Source organism: Solea senegalensis, linkage group LG12 (assembly GCF_019176455.1).
Source record: "Solea senegalensis isolate Sse05_10M linkage group LG12, IFAPA_SoseM_1, whole genome shotgun sequence".
Lineage (NCBI taxonomy): Eukaryota > Metazoa > Chordata > Actinopteri > Pleuronectiformes > Soleidae > Solea > Solea senegalensis.
Genome location: NC_058032.1, coordinates 13,635,379 through 13,653,081, shown reverse-complemented (window position 1 = coordinate 13,653,081; position 17,703 = coordinate 13,635,379). Strand labels below are relative to the sequence as shown.

The window sequence follows — 17,703 nt, the reverse complement described above, 5'->3', positions numbered from 1 at the left end:
GCATTTAGACAGAAAATGAAACACTTTAATCCATCAATCAACTCCATTTACAAAAGTATATCCCATTTTATATACAATATGTACAGAGATGTATAAACAATTATAATTATTCCACATGGATTCATTCATATTGTAACTAAACAATAGCACTGTAACAAAACATATCACTGATATTCTGCAGGGATGCTGTAGTGCAAATGTGCGCAAAATATATAGTGCTGTTGCTCTGTGAACACCTAATAACTCCCGTTTAAATGGGTTTTCTCAGCTTTGCACTTGTACCTTTTATACTTTATAACATTTATATGGTCTTTTCATTATTTCTTTAACCCAGGGGCTTTTGGAGCTTTGAACCCTCTGTTAAAACCACTCACATACAACCATTAATACAATTAAGTTAATTAAAAAAGGCCAAGTATACAATCTGCAAATAAAACATTTCAAATAGCTGGTGTTATTTTTTTGTTTTTTTTTGGGAGATACAAGATCCACATTCAACAGCACTTTAAAATATTATACATTTTAAGTATCTGTCAGCGCAGTGTCAATCATTGTTATACAGAGAGATGCTGTCCGTCTGTTTGGACACAATAGTAACTATAAATATAAACCTTTTGTCGGATGAGGACGCCCGGCTCATCCGGGCTGATCTCTTTGCACAGAATCAATGTGAAGGACAGCTATGACAGTATATTGTTCCTTTTAACACAGAGCTGTGGAAGTGAACAATAGTCACTCAGAGGCTTCCTCAACCTTAATCAGCCCGGAGGATTGAAGTATCCCTTTAACGGGGGCAGCACTTGGGACAAGAAGTTGCTCCTTCAATATCGTATCAATTCATGAGTCCAAGATCAGGCAGGATGAGAAAACCTGTGTGATTCTGAACTGATTTGACCATTGCGAGCAACTTTTGTCATTTTCTGCAGAGGCCTGGTGGCTGTGTAGTTATTAGTTGTGTCCAGCAGATGGAGCCTCTCCAAGTCTGACACTTCCCAGGAAGGTGGTGTGATTGGTCATACTGATGAGCGTGTCCTCATACACTATGCGAATGGAGATCCTCTGGCCAGCGCGCAGCAGGCTCACCCCAGCCGTGTAGCAGGTGTTGAACTTGCGCTGACCCGTCTCGATGCTGCAGGTGCAGCGGAGGAACGGGTTGGAGTCCACCATCACCTCATAGCTGGCAATATCGGTGAAGTTGAGGTAGTACACCTAGTGAAGTGGGGGAAAGACAAAAAAAAAAAATAAAATAAATCACAAAGGACTGAGACACACACAGACCAAACTAGTCAACAGCAACATTTGAGAGCTCATTTAAAGATGAAACGGCTAAAACATCAGAGTTGCCAAACAATGGTTTGAGTTATAGAGCTTTACATTTAGCCACTGGGAGAGTGGAAAATAAAAATGTCTCATAACTCAAAAAACAAGTACAGATAAGTAAAGCAGGCAGGTTTTTAAGCTTAACTGCACAACATCTGCCAGTTCTTCTGAATCTGAGCTGTAAATTTTAAGAGTTACGTCAAGGACCGTACTCACTTCTACCTGACTATATATGAAGTAGACACCGTCCAGCAGCACCTCCAGCTCTCCAGAGCGAGGGTGCATTTTAAAAACCCGGTGGTGGATGGACACCATCTTCCAGTTCCTAAGGATGCCTTCTGACAGATCTACAGACAAATTACAAACAAACAAGAAGCAAACAGTCAGTAAAGGCAACGCTCACGTAACTTTTAAATCTTAACAAATGGCTATTACATTTAAAACATCGTATTTTTGTGTTACATTTTTTCTGTTGAGAAAAGACCAAACAGCGGCAAAATAATAACATCAACGCACGCCAGTTTAAATGCGGATAATTGTTTGCTAATCCTATAATAGCTATAGGATTACATTAGTCTTACTGTAATCTTACATAATCTTTAAATACATATTGATGAACCAAACAAATAGGTTATGTAGGTGACCGCATTCATGTTCCATCAAATAAAGAAGAAACAATATCCAACACATTGGATCTCCAGCGTGAGGATTTTTAAATCAACCAATCCTGAGTGTTGAGGCGGAGCAGCCGTGTATATTAGTTAAGCTGCAGATCCAAGTCTCTGACAAATGGTGCTGACAGAGAATAAAAGTGTGTTTAATATTTTGTCTGAGCCACAGAGGTGTAACCACAACAGTGCACACACACAAGACCCACCTTCTCTCACTTGGATGGTTGTTTCCTGCCCTTGCAAATGAACCACTGCAGGCTGAAAAACAAAGGTCTCGGGTAACTACAGGTTGGGTTTAGGGTTGGAACACACAGTGGAACAGGAGAACAAGTGTTTCAGAAATTGAATTTAAGTACCTGGAAGTCCTTTGCTTTTGTTTTATCGAGAACCCCTGCAACAACAAGAGCAAAAGAGAGAGAGACGTGTTAAAAAAGAAAAGGAGAAAAAAAAACAAGAGGACAAGATGAAGATTAAAATAAAACAAACACCGACATAGCTTGAAGACAGAGCACTACGATCTCACACAATGTTAGACATACCGCATCTGAAACTCTCACTGTGCAGACAATGAGTTCATCGATTTTGACAACCTGAGCCGCCTTCTAGTGTGGGAATGTGTCTACGTGCAGGAAATTACTGTAATCTAAGAACAAATCTCTCAACTTGTGGGTGTTTTCAAGATCTCTGGCTTGAGTCTTTACTATCTCAGCACGTTATTGTGTCATTTCTATTTTACATTTTATACCTGCTGGACCTTGAGCGCCTGGAAGTCCCTGTGGCCCTGGAGGTCCAGGGGGCCCTGCAGGCCCCACACCAATGCTTCCTGGAATACCGGGTATTCCAGGGATTCCCGGAGGGCCCTGTGGGCCCGGGGGACCAGGGGGACCAGGAGGCCCCGGCACAGGCCTTTTCTTCCCTGTAGAGAAAAAAACAAAACAAAATGGTTGGCAAACTACAAAAACAATAAGCAGGTTTACCTTTTAATCCTTTTATGCAGCTCAAAATCACAAATACGCCTCCATGGGATTTACAATCTGTACAGCATCTGACACAGATTGTAAATTCTGATATGAAGTGGAGCAGGAGACGAGAATCATGTGAATTCTTTTGTGAAAGACAGAGTCAGATACTGAAAGCCTGTCATTCACTTTGTGAATGTTGGATGATATCAAGAAAACGCTCAGAAAGAAGATGGCAAGTAGCAATGTTACAGAAATTTAAGCAGAAATTTTTTTTTGTAATCACCTTTTTTCCTCTCCCTCCTTTTTTCCTTTCCCGTTGATTCTGTAAGAAACAAAAACAGTGAGTGGGCTTGAAATGGTCTGCGGAACAATTACAGCTCACACTTCCAGCTTATTCTGTGCAGGTATCCTTAAGTGGGCTAAAATAACAGATTCATGATGTCGAGCACTGTACACTGGATTGGAGGTATGTCAGTCTGTGGTATCTTCTAGTGTAGTAATTTGTAAGTGTGGTTTCACCTCCTCTGTATGAACAAGTGCCTTAAGCATTCACAGGCAGTGGAACTGGAGAAGATCATTAGAGAGATACTTTATCCTGCCAAAATCCTTTTCTTTGAATTAAGCCCAGATGGAGAACGCAGATGAAAGTTTGTGTGTGTGTGTGTGTGTGTGTGTGTGCGTGTACATGTGTGCACGGGTGTTGGTGGGGCATCTATTATATGTCAGCGCTTGAAAGACGAAATGCACTCGGTGTGGTGCTGCGTGTGTTCTCCGTGTGCAGCTGAAGAATCCTTTTCAAAATGCCGTCTCGCTGTTCTTGTGTTTACCATGTCATTACAACTACAAAGGCCATTTAACCTTAAAACCTCACAGTTTGAGTCCCCCTCAAACATATGGCCAGCGTTTCTCCTCTGGCTAAATGACTGGATGCATCCGCATAGATTTCTCTTAACGAGCAGCCCTATCTGGAATCTGGTGCCCGTTAGGAGTGCAGAAAACGCACGCACAAACACACACACGCGCCGCACACACACACACACACACACACACACACACATCTAAGGCTGAGATTACAAAAGCCTTTGTCTGTACGCTGAGAGCAGAAGAGAGACCTGGGAATGATTAGTGTTTAGAGGCTCGGGACTTTACTGATTTATGTAGAAAGTCTCAAAGGTGAGTTTTTTCTTCTAATTTAAACACAATTACTAAACCCCCAAGTATTCAGTGTCACGCCACAGACATTGGAATGCCTTGTGATCATGCTGCACTTGTTGCACTCAGACATGAAACTTCAAAGGCTTTGCTTTTTTTATTTGCATAGCTCACATTCTCAACAACAACAACCAAAAAAAACTAACTACAAAAGCAATTTCAAATATATTGCCCATGTAGTTTTCTGCCGAGCTATCGATGACCATAAATCACTTAAATAGATCAAATGAAAGCCATCAAGTTTTAGGATGATAACCCAAACGTCGACCTGGTTTTCTTAATTTACGACATGTTGTGCGTGATCACGTTTTATTTAGATATGACTGATAGCACATCAGGACTCCCGAAGCCTTAACCTGCTAAGATACTAAAGATATTTTGGGGACCTGACATTATTTTGACGTGAGGGAAATTAACACAGGCTTGGCTGTCTGTTTCAAATCGGAGAAACCCTCCCAAAACTCCTTTGCTATCCAAGTAATAATCAATCCCATTCCATTTAATCTGTTGCTCTATAAACTCAACAACATAATGTGGTGGCGCTGCTCTGTAAAATAAGAACAGAGCAGTAAAAAAATCAATTTGACGGGAAAGTGAGAAACCGTTAACAAAACTGTTTTCAAAATTGAACAGCCTGAAGCCCAACATCAGCCTGTTATTTACATCCTGAATCCACTTTAAATAAGAGTTATAAAAAAACTGTAATCCAAAAGGTTGACCAGGTCATGACAAGAACACACAGTGATACAGAGATGCACCAGACAGTACATTTGCTGCAGGCATTTAATGCACTGGATTTGAAGTCGGAGCCTAAAGTATATAGATGGGGAGGCAATAAAGCTAATGCATCGGCAAATGTCTATGTCAATGCATGGAATGATAAACATGAGGAAGAATTTAAAAAAAAAAACCTCATACCTGTCTCTGGCTGCTTGCCGGGACTCCTTTTCGATCGCTGAGTTATGCCCCTGTTATCCTCAGTGGCACGGAAGTCACTATTTCTGTGCAGTATCCTCTCCTGGTGAAACAAAACCCCACGTATAAATGAGCATGGAAAATAGCCGTAGCAGGAAATTCAAGAGTGATTATTCATTTTGAACACAGAGACTCTCCTCAGTATATTAATACCAGCCAAGACCACCTTACACTAGTTCCACGAGGCAAACAAAAGTGATACATGTTCCTGAGACCATGTTTACAAGTGGCCTCTCTATTCTTGAGGTATATTGTTTGCACAGACACAACTTGAGGCATTTGAAAAGATTTGAGACACCGTCAAGCGGCACATTCATTTGTGGCCAAGTCATTGTCTGCCCCATCGGGGCTGTAACTCATCCTGTAACCCAAGTCACTTTTGTCTGCGTTTCTGCCGTTTGAGACAGTCACCTGGCCACTGCTGCTCTAAAATTCACCTTTTTATACAAAGGGAGGGCATGAATTGTGGTTAATTTGAGAGCAAAACCCATTCACGGGGCACCTGGTTCCAACCCTATTCAGAGGCAGCATGAATGTGCTAAAACAACAGAGTCAAAGAAAAGGATCTGATGGAGCTGGTCTGAGTTCAACGCTGAAGGCAGGAAAAGCGAAGGAAAAGCAACAGTTGTGGGGTGTTCCCATGGGCGAGCGAGTGGTGGGACAGACTGCATGCCTGTGTTCTTATGCGACTGGTTCTCGTTGACCTACATTCACATGAACTCTGTAGGACGCGCTGACCTGACTGTAGCACTCTAGGAAGGAAGGATTTTAAGACTTTTTAGATGCAGATTATTCAACGTTCGACGAGAACAGCCAGTTTGAGATCACATCTTTGGAAGATCCCCAGAGGTGGATGGACAGCGAGTGCTGGCCCTGGGAACACAACGCGACCACCCAAAGCCGCCCTTTCGTCGAGCCTCGTAATATACAAGATCGCTTTTGGTCACACTTTGGGTTGTCAGCATAAATAATGGTAAGAGTATGAGATATGAAGGCTCTTAATGGATGAGGACACGACAAGACAGCTTGTATTGTGCTGGACATCTGCTTGGAGTTTGTAGAACTGACATTTCCAAAGCAGTGACACGTGCAGCACCTTAACATGGATCAAAAGATAATAATAAATAACGGGGTTGTAAGAGCCCTTTATCGTTCAGTTTTTTCAGCTTTGAGTGAATTTGACACGCTTACTGACAACACACTTTGACCTCTCTTTCTCCATGGGGGTTTAACCCAGTTGGAGATACAAGATGACATATTCCATGTTTCCATGTGTGACGCTCGAGTAAACATAGTTGTTAAACTGCGCCGCCAGCGAGAATCTCCTTCCCGTGAAAGCAGCGTGAACTCCCACTGCCTCTTTGTGTGGTTTAGAAGCAGAGCCACTGAAAGACTATGAGAAGACAGACAAGAAAAGTTATGTTTCGGGTTTCTTCTATACCTTGTCTCAGATGTGGGAACTCCCCCCTGCAGTGAAGGATGAGCTGTATCATGTCAAACACCCCCCCACTGGCTGTGTTGGGCAAGCTCAAAGTAGTTAAAATGTACATCCCTGACCAGCTGCCAGCCATGTCTGACCTTAAAGGCAAGGGAATTCCAGCCTGATGGTGGAGTATGTGTTGGAACGCTTTATCGACACACAGACCTCCAGATGTTCCCACAAGGAGCGACGTTTGCTGTTCATTTGGTGCGCAGGTGTCTCCACATCTCCTCTCCAGCTGTTGGCATACAGGGGGCTTTTACCTCTCAAAGCATTCTGGGTGTGTGTTCAGGCATATGGCATTACACTTTCGTCTGTTCTGACAGCCAAACATGATTCAACAGCCAATTTCTGGGCCGAGATTAAGCTCCAGCAGAACGACAAAAAAACAAACAAGCCGTCTGCAAGGCTACTACCAAACTGGTGCGCCTGGTGTTCAGATGACGGCAACGAAGATATAAATAAAAGGTGCTCCTTTATACAGCTCTGAGCAATGGTTTTTGCGCCATTTGTTTGTTTCATTTTGCTCCATTAAAACATTTACAACATCCATGCCCTTCAAAGGCACGCAGTTACAGTAAATCAGGATGACAACGCGTTGGTATGTATGCCAAGTGCCAACTATTGAGTAAACCATTCTTTTTAGGACAAGGGGAAAATGCTATTAATTAGAGGGCTCTCAAATCTTCAAAGTGTGTGTGTGGGGGGGTGCTGTTATGCTCAGAGGACCTGATTCCCCGTTGCTCTGTAAAGGATATGACTAAAATTCAGTTACCTCAGGGATGTGTAATTTTCTGATCAGAAGACTTCTTTTTGCCCCATTAACACAGTTAAAATAACTACGGATGGCACTTCTGCACTGAAACTCTCTGACATACACAACATTTCAAGCTGACTATGGTAATAAACTGTTTTGGCTTGTGTGTTTTTGAAACCATCAAGCTGTCAAGTTCTTCTGACTCCTTCTATATTTTCTCCGCAAATACAGACATTTGTGGTTACAGCAGTAACGCCTTTAATTTTCCCTGCTCGTCCAAGATTTAGTCACTAAACTGCGGTTGAGAATGTGAGGTTACAAAAGTTGAAGAGGCAACACTGAGGTCTGGTGGCTGAGGGTGCCAGATGCATTCTGGGTGCCCATCATTAGTAATGCCTGTACTGCTGTACAGGCATTACTAATTTAAAAGGCATGCATACCTTTTTTTGTGTGAACTGGAGGCTCACAATACTGCAGTGATTCACCCTCCTGGATACAACAATGGCAGTGTATTTTCCTCTTAAATGTCACCACAAGGAGTGTCTGAGCCTTGTCCAATTTCTAAAACTGCTCTTTGGAAGGCCACATATTTTAAAACATTACTGGGCTAATTTAATAACGGGATCCATAGATTACCATCTAAAAAGCTGTGGAACTCAACCTAAGGGAAATGTTGCCTGTCAACAGCCAGTCACATTTCAGTCTCTTGCAACACTTGCTGGCAAAGTGATGCCGAGCTGAATGCCATGAATGCCTTGAGAATTTATTATTTTGGTAGAAGAGTTTCTGACTCTGGACTTAATCTTTACTGGGCGTCTACTTCTTCTGTCTGTCAAGACTATTCTTATACGGAAAAGTTTGTAGCCTCATATCTCTGATCTCGCTACCTCCTCTCTGCCTTGTGCTTTTATGGCACTGGTGTCCATACTGATTAATCCCCGACATGTAGGCCTGCTCTATCAGTACATATGATACTGCTTGTTTTAACTAATCACGCACTGGTCACAATTAAAGTAGATGTGGGTGACAGCCCACCCCACCACTCCAGAGCATGTATGCTGCTGAGGACTTTGTGTCCCATCAAACTGACTTTTTTAATAGCCGCTAAGTAGACTCCAGATGTTTCAGCATCTGTTCTTTGTGGGACTTTGAAGGCATACATCAGAGGGGGGAAATTATTTCATATAATGGCTATAAGAAAAATGTTAGACTCAAGTATGAGACGCTAACCAAGCTAACACAAATCGGAGGATTGAATTTTATTATGTTTTACTTGCTGTGGTCGGCCGACTGTGAGTGACACTTAGTCATGCCCTGCCTCGCACTCGTGCCTCGCACTTAAGAGCAACGCACACACGCATATGGCGGGGGGATATTTTACTGTTGGGAACTGTGCAGATCTGCTGGACAGCTGGGATTTACTGCCTTGCTCAAGGGCATACCAACTGTTGAAGGGACGAGTGTTTGTTCACTTCCCAGATCCAGATCATAAAGGAGCAGATTATCTTCTCTCATTAAGAAGCAACTACGGGGACGGAAAACGTGCGAGATGTTAAGTGGTGCGCAAAGTGCTTGACAGAAACGGGTGAATTTCTCCAACAAAAGGATGTTACCATTTTACAATTTATTCTGATGTTTTTATTATGTATTTTCCTTTAAACAGTATGACTGCTGGCAAAATATCTGAAGGTCTATAAACCTTTCAAGTGCCAGTTACCATAACAGAAGAAGAACAGAAATATTTCTGGTCTTACATCTGTGGAAACAGATAAAATAAAGTTTTATAGACATCCCGTCAGATACAGTTACGCTCAAATGGTGTTACATTGTGACAAATTTGATTTGAAAGCATTTGCTGTATTGTCTTATTTAATTTATTGGTCTCACATCACTGCAAACTCAGTTAGAAGTTGCTCCACTTCTGTTCACAGGGATATTTTGATTGATTAAAGAATTATGTTATTATAGCTCATACAGCCTGGATCTATACTCTGGAGAATCTTAGCCACAGTGATTTCCTTCAGATGCGGCTGCGTGTGTTCACTGCAACATGCCAGGCCTACACTGACGGACTGTAAAATAAGTAGCCAGAGGTGGCTGAAGTACAAGACAAAAATTCAATAACAATTGATTACAATCTGGTCAAAAATAACACACATTTAAAATGAACTTGTTTTTCGCAATAAAAACGGAACCATTTTTTGAAATTCTCAGAATAAACAACTTGAATCCCGAATCCCAAAAGGCCTTTTGATGAATCAAGAAACTTCATCCGTCCTAATAGCGTGATCTCAGCTGATCAAAAGTTCAATTTCCCTTCTGTTTGACTCACAAAGCTGTTAATCAATACAGTTGAGAACTATCTGACAGGCACTAAATGTGGTGTGCAAGGCCATTGTTTCAAAGCTCAACCACAAAGTGGATCGAGTCCATTTGAACACAAGTAACACACTAATATTATGACAAGACTTATACGCTATCATCATGTCAGATGCGTCTGGTTTGCATACTGGTTGTGATACCTCGCTGATTTCTTTGCTATTCTTTGTTTTTTTCACGCTCTGTTACACTTGTCTGTAAGCCTGCACATCACATCAAATATCACTCACGCCGCTGACGTGCCTTTGATGAGGAGTTGTGTGAAAAATCCAATAAACAATTTTTAGCTCTACAAAAGGGACTCTTCAAAGGAAATGCCTGAAAAGCTAACAAGTGCTGCCTCTGCGTCCAAATGCCACATGCTCCTGTTTCTCCAACTATGTAAACTGCGGGATGTGTAATCAGAGTTGTTTAATGCAGACATCTGGTAAAGACAGCATCACAGCACTGTTAAATATTTACAGCCAGGCTACAGTCTTTCACCTCATGAAGAGTCACCATCTGGGTTAAATACCAGGCCCATCTCACTCAGGTCTAACCAGGGAAACCACTACTCTCTAAAATAAGCTTCGCAAAGGACACACTCAGGGCCAAATGAAAAGGCTGAGCTTCCCACTTGTGAAAGGAAAATAAATGAAAGGAAAATGTTACAAACCCCAATACTGGTGAGGGATCTAGAAACTCTTTCCTATGGATAAACAAATGCCTCCGTCCTAAATAACTTGAATTCCTTTAAGTGACTAAAGATGGTGATGCATCCACACGAGTTCACGTTCGGCCAATGCCCCCCGACACATGCTGCGGATCATTGTGTCCCTTACACAACCGGTGACATATGACACAATGCGCAAAGCTGAGCGAGCTCCACTTCAGTAATACCTTTGTACTGATCAAATTAGGGAGTGTGCGGCGGTGGTAGTGTGTGTGTGTGTGTGTGTGTGTGCGTGTGGGGATGGTTGCTGTTGCCAAAGCCACAGACAACACAGTGAAAATTCAATCAGCCTGCTGCTGCCAAAAAGGAAAACACATGTGAGACGGGGCTGGCTCTGCTCCAAGTACCAACTGCCCCATCTAAGTCCTGATGAATTTACATTAGCCCTTGGGCTTTGCACCTGCTAGTGATCCAGTTAATTTTCCGTCCACCTGCTCCAGCACTCTGACTGACCCGGCTCTGTGTGAATCCAGCTGGGCAGCCGCGCCTCACCTCTGAGCGCCCACCTCTGGAAACGAGGCGTTCTGGGTTAAATGGCGTTTGATTAAAAGGAGCGTGGGCAAATAAATGAAACCATTCTGCAGGTAAGTGACCCCATCATGGACATTTTGCATTACATTAAAGCACACTGCCTGCAACTCCTACTCATATTTTTTCATATAATGTATGTTTTTTTCTCTTATTTTTAAGCTAAAATAATATATTTTACTCCCTTTACTCTTTGCTGCCATGTTTGACCAAGTCAAATGTCTCAAGTTATGTCACAACGTAGCTGTGAAGTCCGATATTGGCAAAAACCACTGGATCAGGTATCGGGAAAAAAGAAAACAAGGAAAGACTGATGCGTCCAGTAAATGCCTCAACATACAAACAAACACGGGTTATGTGCCGTATTATTGGCTGCCACTGTCATGTGACCAGGATGCGAGTGGCGGTTGCAAATGTCGACCACGCAGTTGGAGCATTATATTTTTTTACATGGCTGGTTATGACTGGGTGGTAAATATATCTGATGTAAAATAGTTAAAAGACAGTATCGGTCTGATATCACTATCTGTAGAATATCAGGTTGTGATATCGGTGTAGTATCGCACACAAAAAAGTGGCATCGAGCCATCCCTCATTAAAATCTGCTAGGTATTAAAACACGTTTTTATTCTGATGACTTCACTGTGGAATAAAACAGCAGTTTCTTGTTTTATGAAGGTTACATTTGGACCTCCTCCTCCTCCTCCTTCTCCTCCTCCACCACCTCCCGGATGTGTTTACCTCAACCTTGGCCAGGTGACAAAGCTTACACGTTTGTGCATCTCTTTTCTCTTCTTCTTCTTCATCTTCTTTTTTCTTTCATGAGGCTGTATCACGCACTCTTTTCAGAATAATACCTGGCCGGGCACAAACTTCGTGACAAGCTACTGTAAAATAAGTTGCCCAGAAACATGCCATGACAGAGCACAGACACAGAACCTGACACCCGTGATACTGGAGGAGCAGCAGGACTCAACGCACATGAACACAAAGTGAGCTCAACTGCCTCCGTGTGAGGAATGAAAACAATGTCGTTGCTAAAGAGGAGCTTGTTTTTTTTTTTTCTTGTTGTTTTTCTTTAAATAATTGGGGGATGTTTTTTTTTTTTACCTCATTACCCTCTCCTAGTCCTCCTCTTCCTCCTCCTCTGTTGCCGGAGTCCGGTCGCGGGTGTCCGGGCGGGGAGAGCACCGGCGTCGGGTCAGCAGCCGGGTCACTCCCCGCAAGTGTCAACATGGAGTCCCGCTTCTGGTGGATTATTTCCCTTTTGACCTCGGAGCGCAGGTCCAAGTAACAGACGAGGGTGACAGCGTGAAGTGAGAGCGACAGCAGGAATAATCCCAGGAACACGACGCTGCCGCTCCGACTCCTGCACTTCTTGCTGCACGTGCACGGAGCAGCTCCGGGCATCACTTTGTGCGGGAAATCCTCTGCGGGTGAACCGTCGCATGCCATCATTGTCGGGCCAGGCGCTCTTTTATCTCGGCATAATCGGCACGTTTCGTTTCCCGCGGCTATTCATTAACGTAGAGAGTCATGAGTGTAGCAGCAGCAGCGGCGGCGGCGGCGGCAGCAGCAGGTCAGCGGTGCAAACTTCTTCCAGTATCTGTAGTAACAACCGGAGGTCCGCCCACCTCCTCTGTGATTGGCCCGGGACAAGTAACGAGCCCAGGCGATCCGGGCCAGAGGTTGGAGCTGAGGGGAGGCTGCTGCTGGATGGTGCGTCAGGATGCAGGAGGCGAGCGACACCTAACGGACAGAGCGAGCTGCTGCAACGCCTGTGTGTGAGCTGGTGTTGATCATGAGAGGATGCTGGGAGAGAGTCCTGCAGCCACGAGGGGGCCCAGCACACTTTTACATTTATTTATTTATTTTTTATTTTTTTATTTTTTGTGCGCCTCATCTGTCGACAAACATTGAGGACAACAGAATCATTTGGCGGAGCTACACGCTGTCCTACTGAAACTGAAGAGGAAATCAAGAGTGATGGAAATAATGTGTTTTAGTTTGGGGAGTTCACGTTTTGAACTTTAAGACGCTGATGAATGTTCCCATTGAACAAAGACAGATTTTGTGTCTTTGAACAAGCGGGGCAGGTTATAATCTGTGACCCGCCATCCAAACTGAAAGAAGAAGAAGAAGAAGATGATGATGAAGCAGAGGAAGCAGAACATGATGGTACACCAGGCCCAACCCCATCAGGGGGTCATAAGGGGGCTCACAGCTGTACTTCTTTTTGGCCCCATCTGTCCAAACATATTCAGAGCCACAAAATGACTGGCTGAGTTACATGTGACAGTACAGGAAATCAAGACAGACGGAGAGAACATGACGTTTGGGCTTCAGGTTTCGAGTAATAAACTGTAATGTACTGTGTCTGCCCAGTAAATAAAGTCAGCTTTAAAGAAAAATAAAATTCCTGTACTGCAGGTCCAGCTTTATGAGAGGGTCATAATAGGGCAGCTGTATTTTGTGCCCCTCTGTTCAAGCTTCATGCATCAATTATACTAATTAATTGTGATAATTTTGTTGAAAAGTCATGCGGAAAGGTGAACAAAATGTAGAGCTCTGCTACTTAAATGCTCTTTTGTTATTTATCCAAATAATGTGCTTTTAATTTCAAAACAGTAGTTTTTTTTTATAATGAGTCATTTCATCCTGGTGCTTGGACTTCACTACACTAAAAATGTAATTATTATTTTGCCATCTTATTTGTACAGTAATCAGCAAGCAATGCCTGGCACTAACAATGGGAGACATAAGGGAGGTTGACTTTTAACTTTTTTTTAATTTTGAATTTGTCTTATTGCACTTGTCATTGCCAAGCTATTGCCTGAATATTACTGTGGGAATAATATAGTATTACTATAATATTATGACCCTATTGCTATTCGTTACACTGCTGGGTGTAGCGTTGTGTGTGTGTGATTATTTTTCACGACCTTCTGTGATGATTTATATTCTGTTACACGCGTGTGAAGTCATGGTCACTTGTGTAACACAGTGTTTTGTTTACATGTTTTAGGCTTTTAGACATGCCATTATTCATGGGTGCGCTGTGTTTGCCGCTCTGTGTTGTTGTGCGGCTGGCACGCAGAGCAGCGGTCCTGTGTGAAGAATTGATTCAATCCCGTAAATGCTGCCCTCTGTTATTGTTGAAACGGGTCAAGTGGTTGATGATTTCATCATATAACCAAAGTATCGTAAATTATATTCTCAAACAGACTACATATCACGTTGTTTTTATGTTTTTTTTTATTGCAGCTGGGCCATGTTGGGCTCAGCAACATACCAACAGCCCAGGGAGAAAGTCAGTGTCACAGTGAGGTCATCACCGCTCTGTGTACAACACCATCAAATTCTCTAAACACGTGTCACTCAGCTCACGATTCGCGGGAATGGTTTGACATTTATGTCACCAAATATTCAGGACAATGCTTTAACAAGATTGAATGCGGCACTGCGGTTTCTCCTCTCTCCACATCCAAAGCCAACCGTCTGTTCTTCTCAGATGTCGACACTTTGATCTCTGAAACATGGAAGCAGAGGGAGCCAGTGGATCGCTCTGTCCTTGAGGCTTGAGATGATGAAGCCAGTGCAGTGAGTAGGCCACAACTTCAGGCCACGATGAATCGCCAGCTTAGATTAGTTTTCAGGCAAGTGCCACATAACATTTGTCTTTATTTCTCTGGGACCAAACCTGACATTTGTGTGTACCTGACCTACGCAGAGGTGCTTTCTTTCATGATATGAGCTCATGCTGACAGATACTGAGTAATTGCTGGTGTTTCATTTGCTATTGTTGGAGGAAATAATGGAGAAGAATGACTTCATGCGAAACCAGAAAAGGGTGTTTCATTGCAGTGAAATATATTCTGCATGAAGCTGATTACTATAACTATGTCCGACTCTCACTTTATTTTAATCTGGGCTAATTCCTTCCTCACTGCCTCTGCAACACATTCTTTTTATCATCAGCCATCAACTCAGTTTCAAGAAGAAAGTGATTCTAGGCAACTGCCACTGAAGGGCAGCATTGCCAAGCTATAAATCAATAACGCTGCATACCAGCGTCCTGATGAACTTGAACTCAACATTTGTTGAGTAATTAGATTTATGTGTATCATTTATGTTCTTTCGGCAGAGTGTTATTTAGTTTCGCTGTCGACTTTTGATCTCAAATTAGGCATCCTCCTTCTTTCTCTCCTCCAAAGTCATTCCTCCATTGCTGGAGAATGAGGTATTGAAATTCAGAAGAGAGAGGGAAAAAAGAAAAAAACCCAACAACTTTCCAAGTAACCCTCACAGGGCCTGTGACTGAGGGCTCAGCCTAAGCATGTTTGCCACGCTTTTCATTCAAGCAGCAGCCACATTGACTTTGAGAAGCAGATTATTGGAATGCTGGAATAGTTAGGCGCATGCTTCTCCCATAATTTAATTTGAAATCATTTGTTATTGTTTGTTTTAATGGGAAGAGAAAATGAGGCGGCTCCGAGCTAAAGCTCAAACTTGACACCATCTGTGTCTGTCGCGAGTCACCTCCATGTCGGGCTGCCTTGTTTCATACAACACAGCATCAAGTCCCACATCTATTAAACTGCACTCGTTTTGTCATGATTTTGTCGGTATCAGAAAGCGAGGGAATCGTTCTTATAATATCCGCTGGGCTTCAGTGCAGCATTCATAACTGGTGCACCACTCCATCCTCTCTGAGCTTATAACAAGATTTAGAGGCTTTTCCTCCCAGATGATAGAGTTTTGCAGGAGGAATGGGCACACTTCTATTTTACCACTGAGAACTGAGTGGTGGGCTAAGGCTTGTGGCTTCAACAAGCTGCTGGATGATGATGATGATGGCTGCTTGGACACAGTTAAAGAGATGCTTAATCCAAATGTCCCCCTTTTCTCCTATACTGATTTATACAAGAGCACGAATCAAAACCAATTTTTTTTTTTTCCCCCAAAGTGATTCACAGCTCATGGAATAACACCCTTACTGTTACATTAAATTGTTTTAAAACTCCTCGCTCCATACTTTACGTCCTCAGGAGTCATCGTTTCTTCACATCGGATTGCGGAGGTGTAGCCTTGGCTAATTGATATGCTGTGGTATTTGATTTCCCACCTATAAATCTCTTGTAAATTGGACCATGTCTTCCATTTCCCTGAACAATGATTAATTCACTCTCATTGTGGTTGTCTGTCTTATCAAGATCTCCCTCTCTCTCTCTCTCTTCCCTTCTCCCTCTCTGTGCGGTACTACTGTTGTGCTTTCAGCTCGTTTGCTGACTGGTATGTGGTGCCAGTAGAGCAGTGAGTAAACTGGAATGTTTTCTTTTCAATTTGGCTCAGATTTTTCAATTTTAGATCTTCATTGGGCAGGAAGTTAAAGGGCAGCACCCAAAAATATTGCACCTTTGAATTACAAGCAACATTTCCCAAGTAAAAATATGACAACTTACTATTATTCTTTTAATAATTGCATGTAAACAGTAATTTAATGTAGTCGCTATCGCACTGTGTGACATTTACATTTACCGAGTTAACATATTCCTTTAACATTGAGACAATTAAGATACAAAGATAGGTACAAAGTATAGGGGAAAATGCTTCAAAAGTTCAGTGTTTTGTATTATGTATTTTTTTTCCCCTTTGGCCACTTGGAGCAGCAGAACAAGAAGCAAACACAACATTGGCATGCCATTATATTTAAACACAGAAATGAAGAACATTTACCTAATAGGACATCCAACAAGCACAGAGCGGCATTAGCATTTGGTGTCATGTTTCTGTCCACTTGATGAATGGAGGTTCGATACCCGCTCTCCTTTTCGCTCCGATTTTAGTCTCCTGTGGGAAATATGCTGTGTGTCTGTGTGTGTGTGCGCGTGTGTGTGTTAAATGCTCCATTATATTCACTAGCAAGTCATTAATTTTATCTGCATACCATTTGGTCATGGGCAAGCACTGTACTGTGGGTTTATAAGAACTTTTACATAGTGCGATGCTGCCTGCTGATGCTAGAAATGATGCTCATAGACCAGAGCAAAAGGGAACCAAAAAAAGTGAGGTTGCAGGTTCATAAAACCCAAACTCAAATATGAGAAAATGGCCCATAGAGCCGAGAGGAGCAGGGATAATTCTCTGTGGGTTTGTCACTACAGTGGTCACAGAGTCATAATAATTTGTGTAGCTTGTATGCAATATTCAGTGAAGTTCCACTTACATTTGATACAAATGACAAAGCGCCGAGTCCATGCTGCATGTCGCCATAAGATTGTTCTTAGCCGAAGTGAAACTGCGAAACTTTCTGATGCTTAAACTTTATGTGCACGTTCGTGTCGCATGCCGAGGGTTCGCTGTCGGAGGCAATTTATGAAACAGGATGTAATATTTGTCTTGCCCTGAGTCCATCAGTGTAACCTTGTATGTTACGCTGCGGCACCAACAGAAGGGACATGACTCTGTGATTGTATACGATCACAAACACAAAGACTGACTGACTGAGTCTGACCATATTTAAGTGCCGTTTACATGTTAGTATGTAGTTCGTAATAAAGACTCTCATCTTAATGAGGTTAATAAAACATTGCTGTCCATGATTATCCATGAATAATAATGGCAATAATAATAATAATTGCCTTGTCAGTAGTTCAAGTGTTAAACAATGTACAAAAGAGCCCTCCGTGTACTATAATACCACAATA

The 17,703-nt window shown here is 42.5% G+C and overlaps 1 protein-coding gene across 2 annotated transcripts; it reads right to left on the bottom strand.

The window, feature by feature from the left end:
• Positions 1-3: 3 nt before the first annotated feature.
• Positions 4-12,655, bottom strand: eda (ectodysplasin A). Of its 2 annotated transcripts, none has more exons than XM_044039483.1 (8): positions 12,107-12,655; positions 5,084-5,183; positions 3,237-3,275; positions 2,737-2,907; positions 2,348-2,382; positions 2,198-2,249; positions 1,543-1,667; positions 4-1,209 (listed from the first exon to the last, which is right to left on the bottom strand). In XM_044039483.1, exons 1-8 carry the CDS (start codon positions 12,452-12,454, stop codon positions 949-951), a joined length of 1,131 nt encoding a protein of 376 aa, XP_043895418.1. In that variant the 5' UTR covers positions 12,455-12,655; the 3' UTR covers positions 4-948. The 2 variants fall into 2 exon arrangements, with proteins under 2 accessions (XP_043895418.1, XP_043895417.1); XM_044039482.1 differs by having other exon boundaries at positions 1,537-1,667; positions 12,107-12,654.
• Between the last annotated feature and the right edge of the window lie 5,048 nt (positions 12,656-17,703).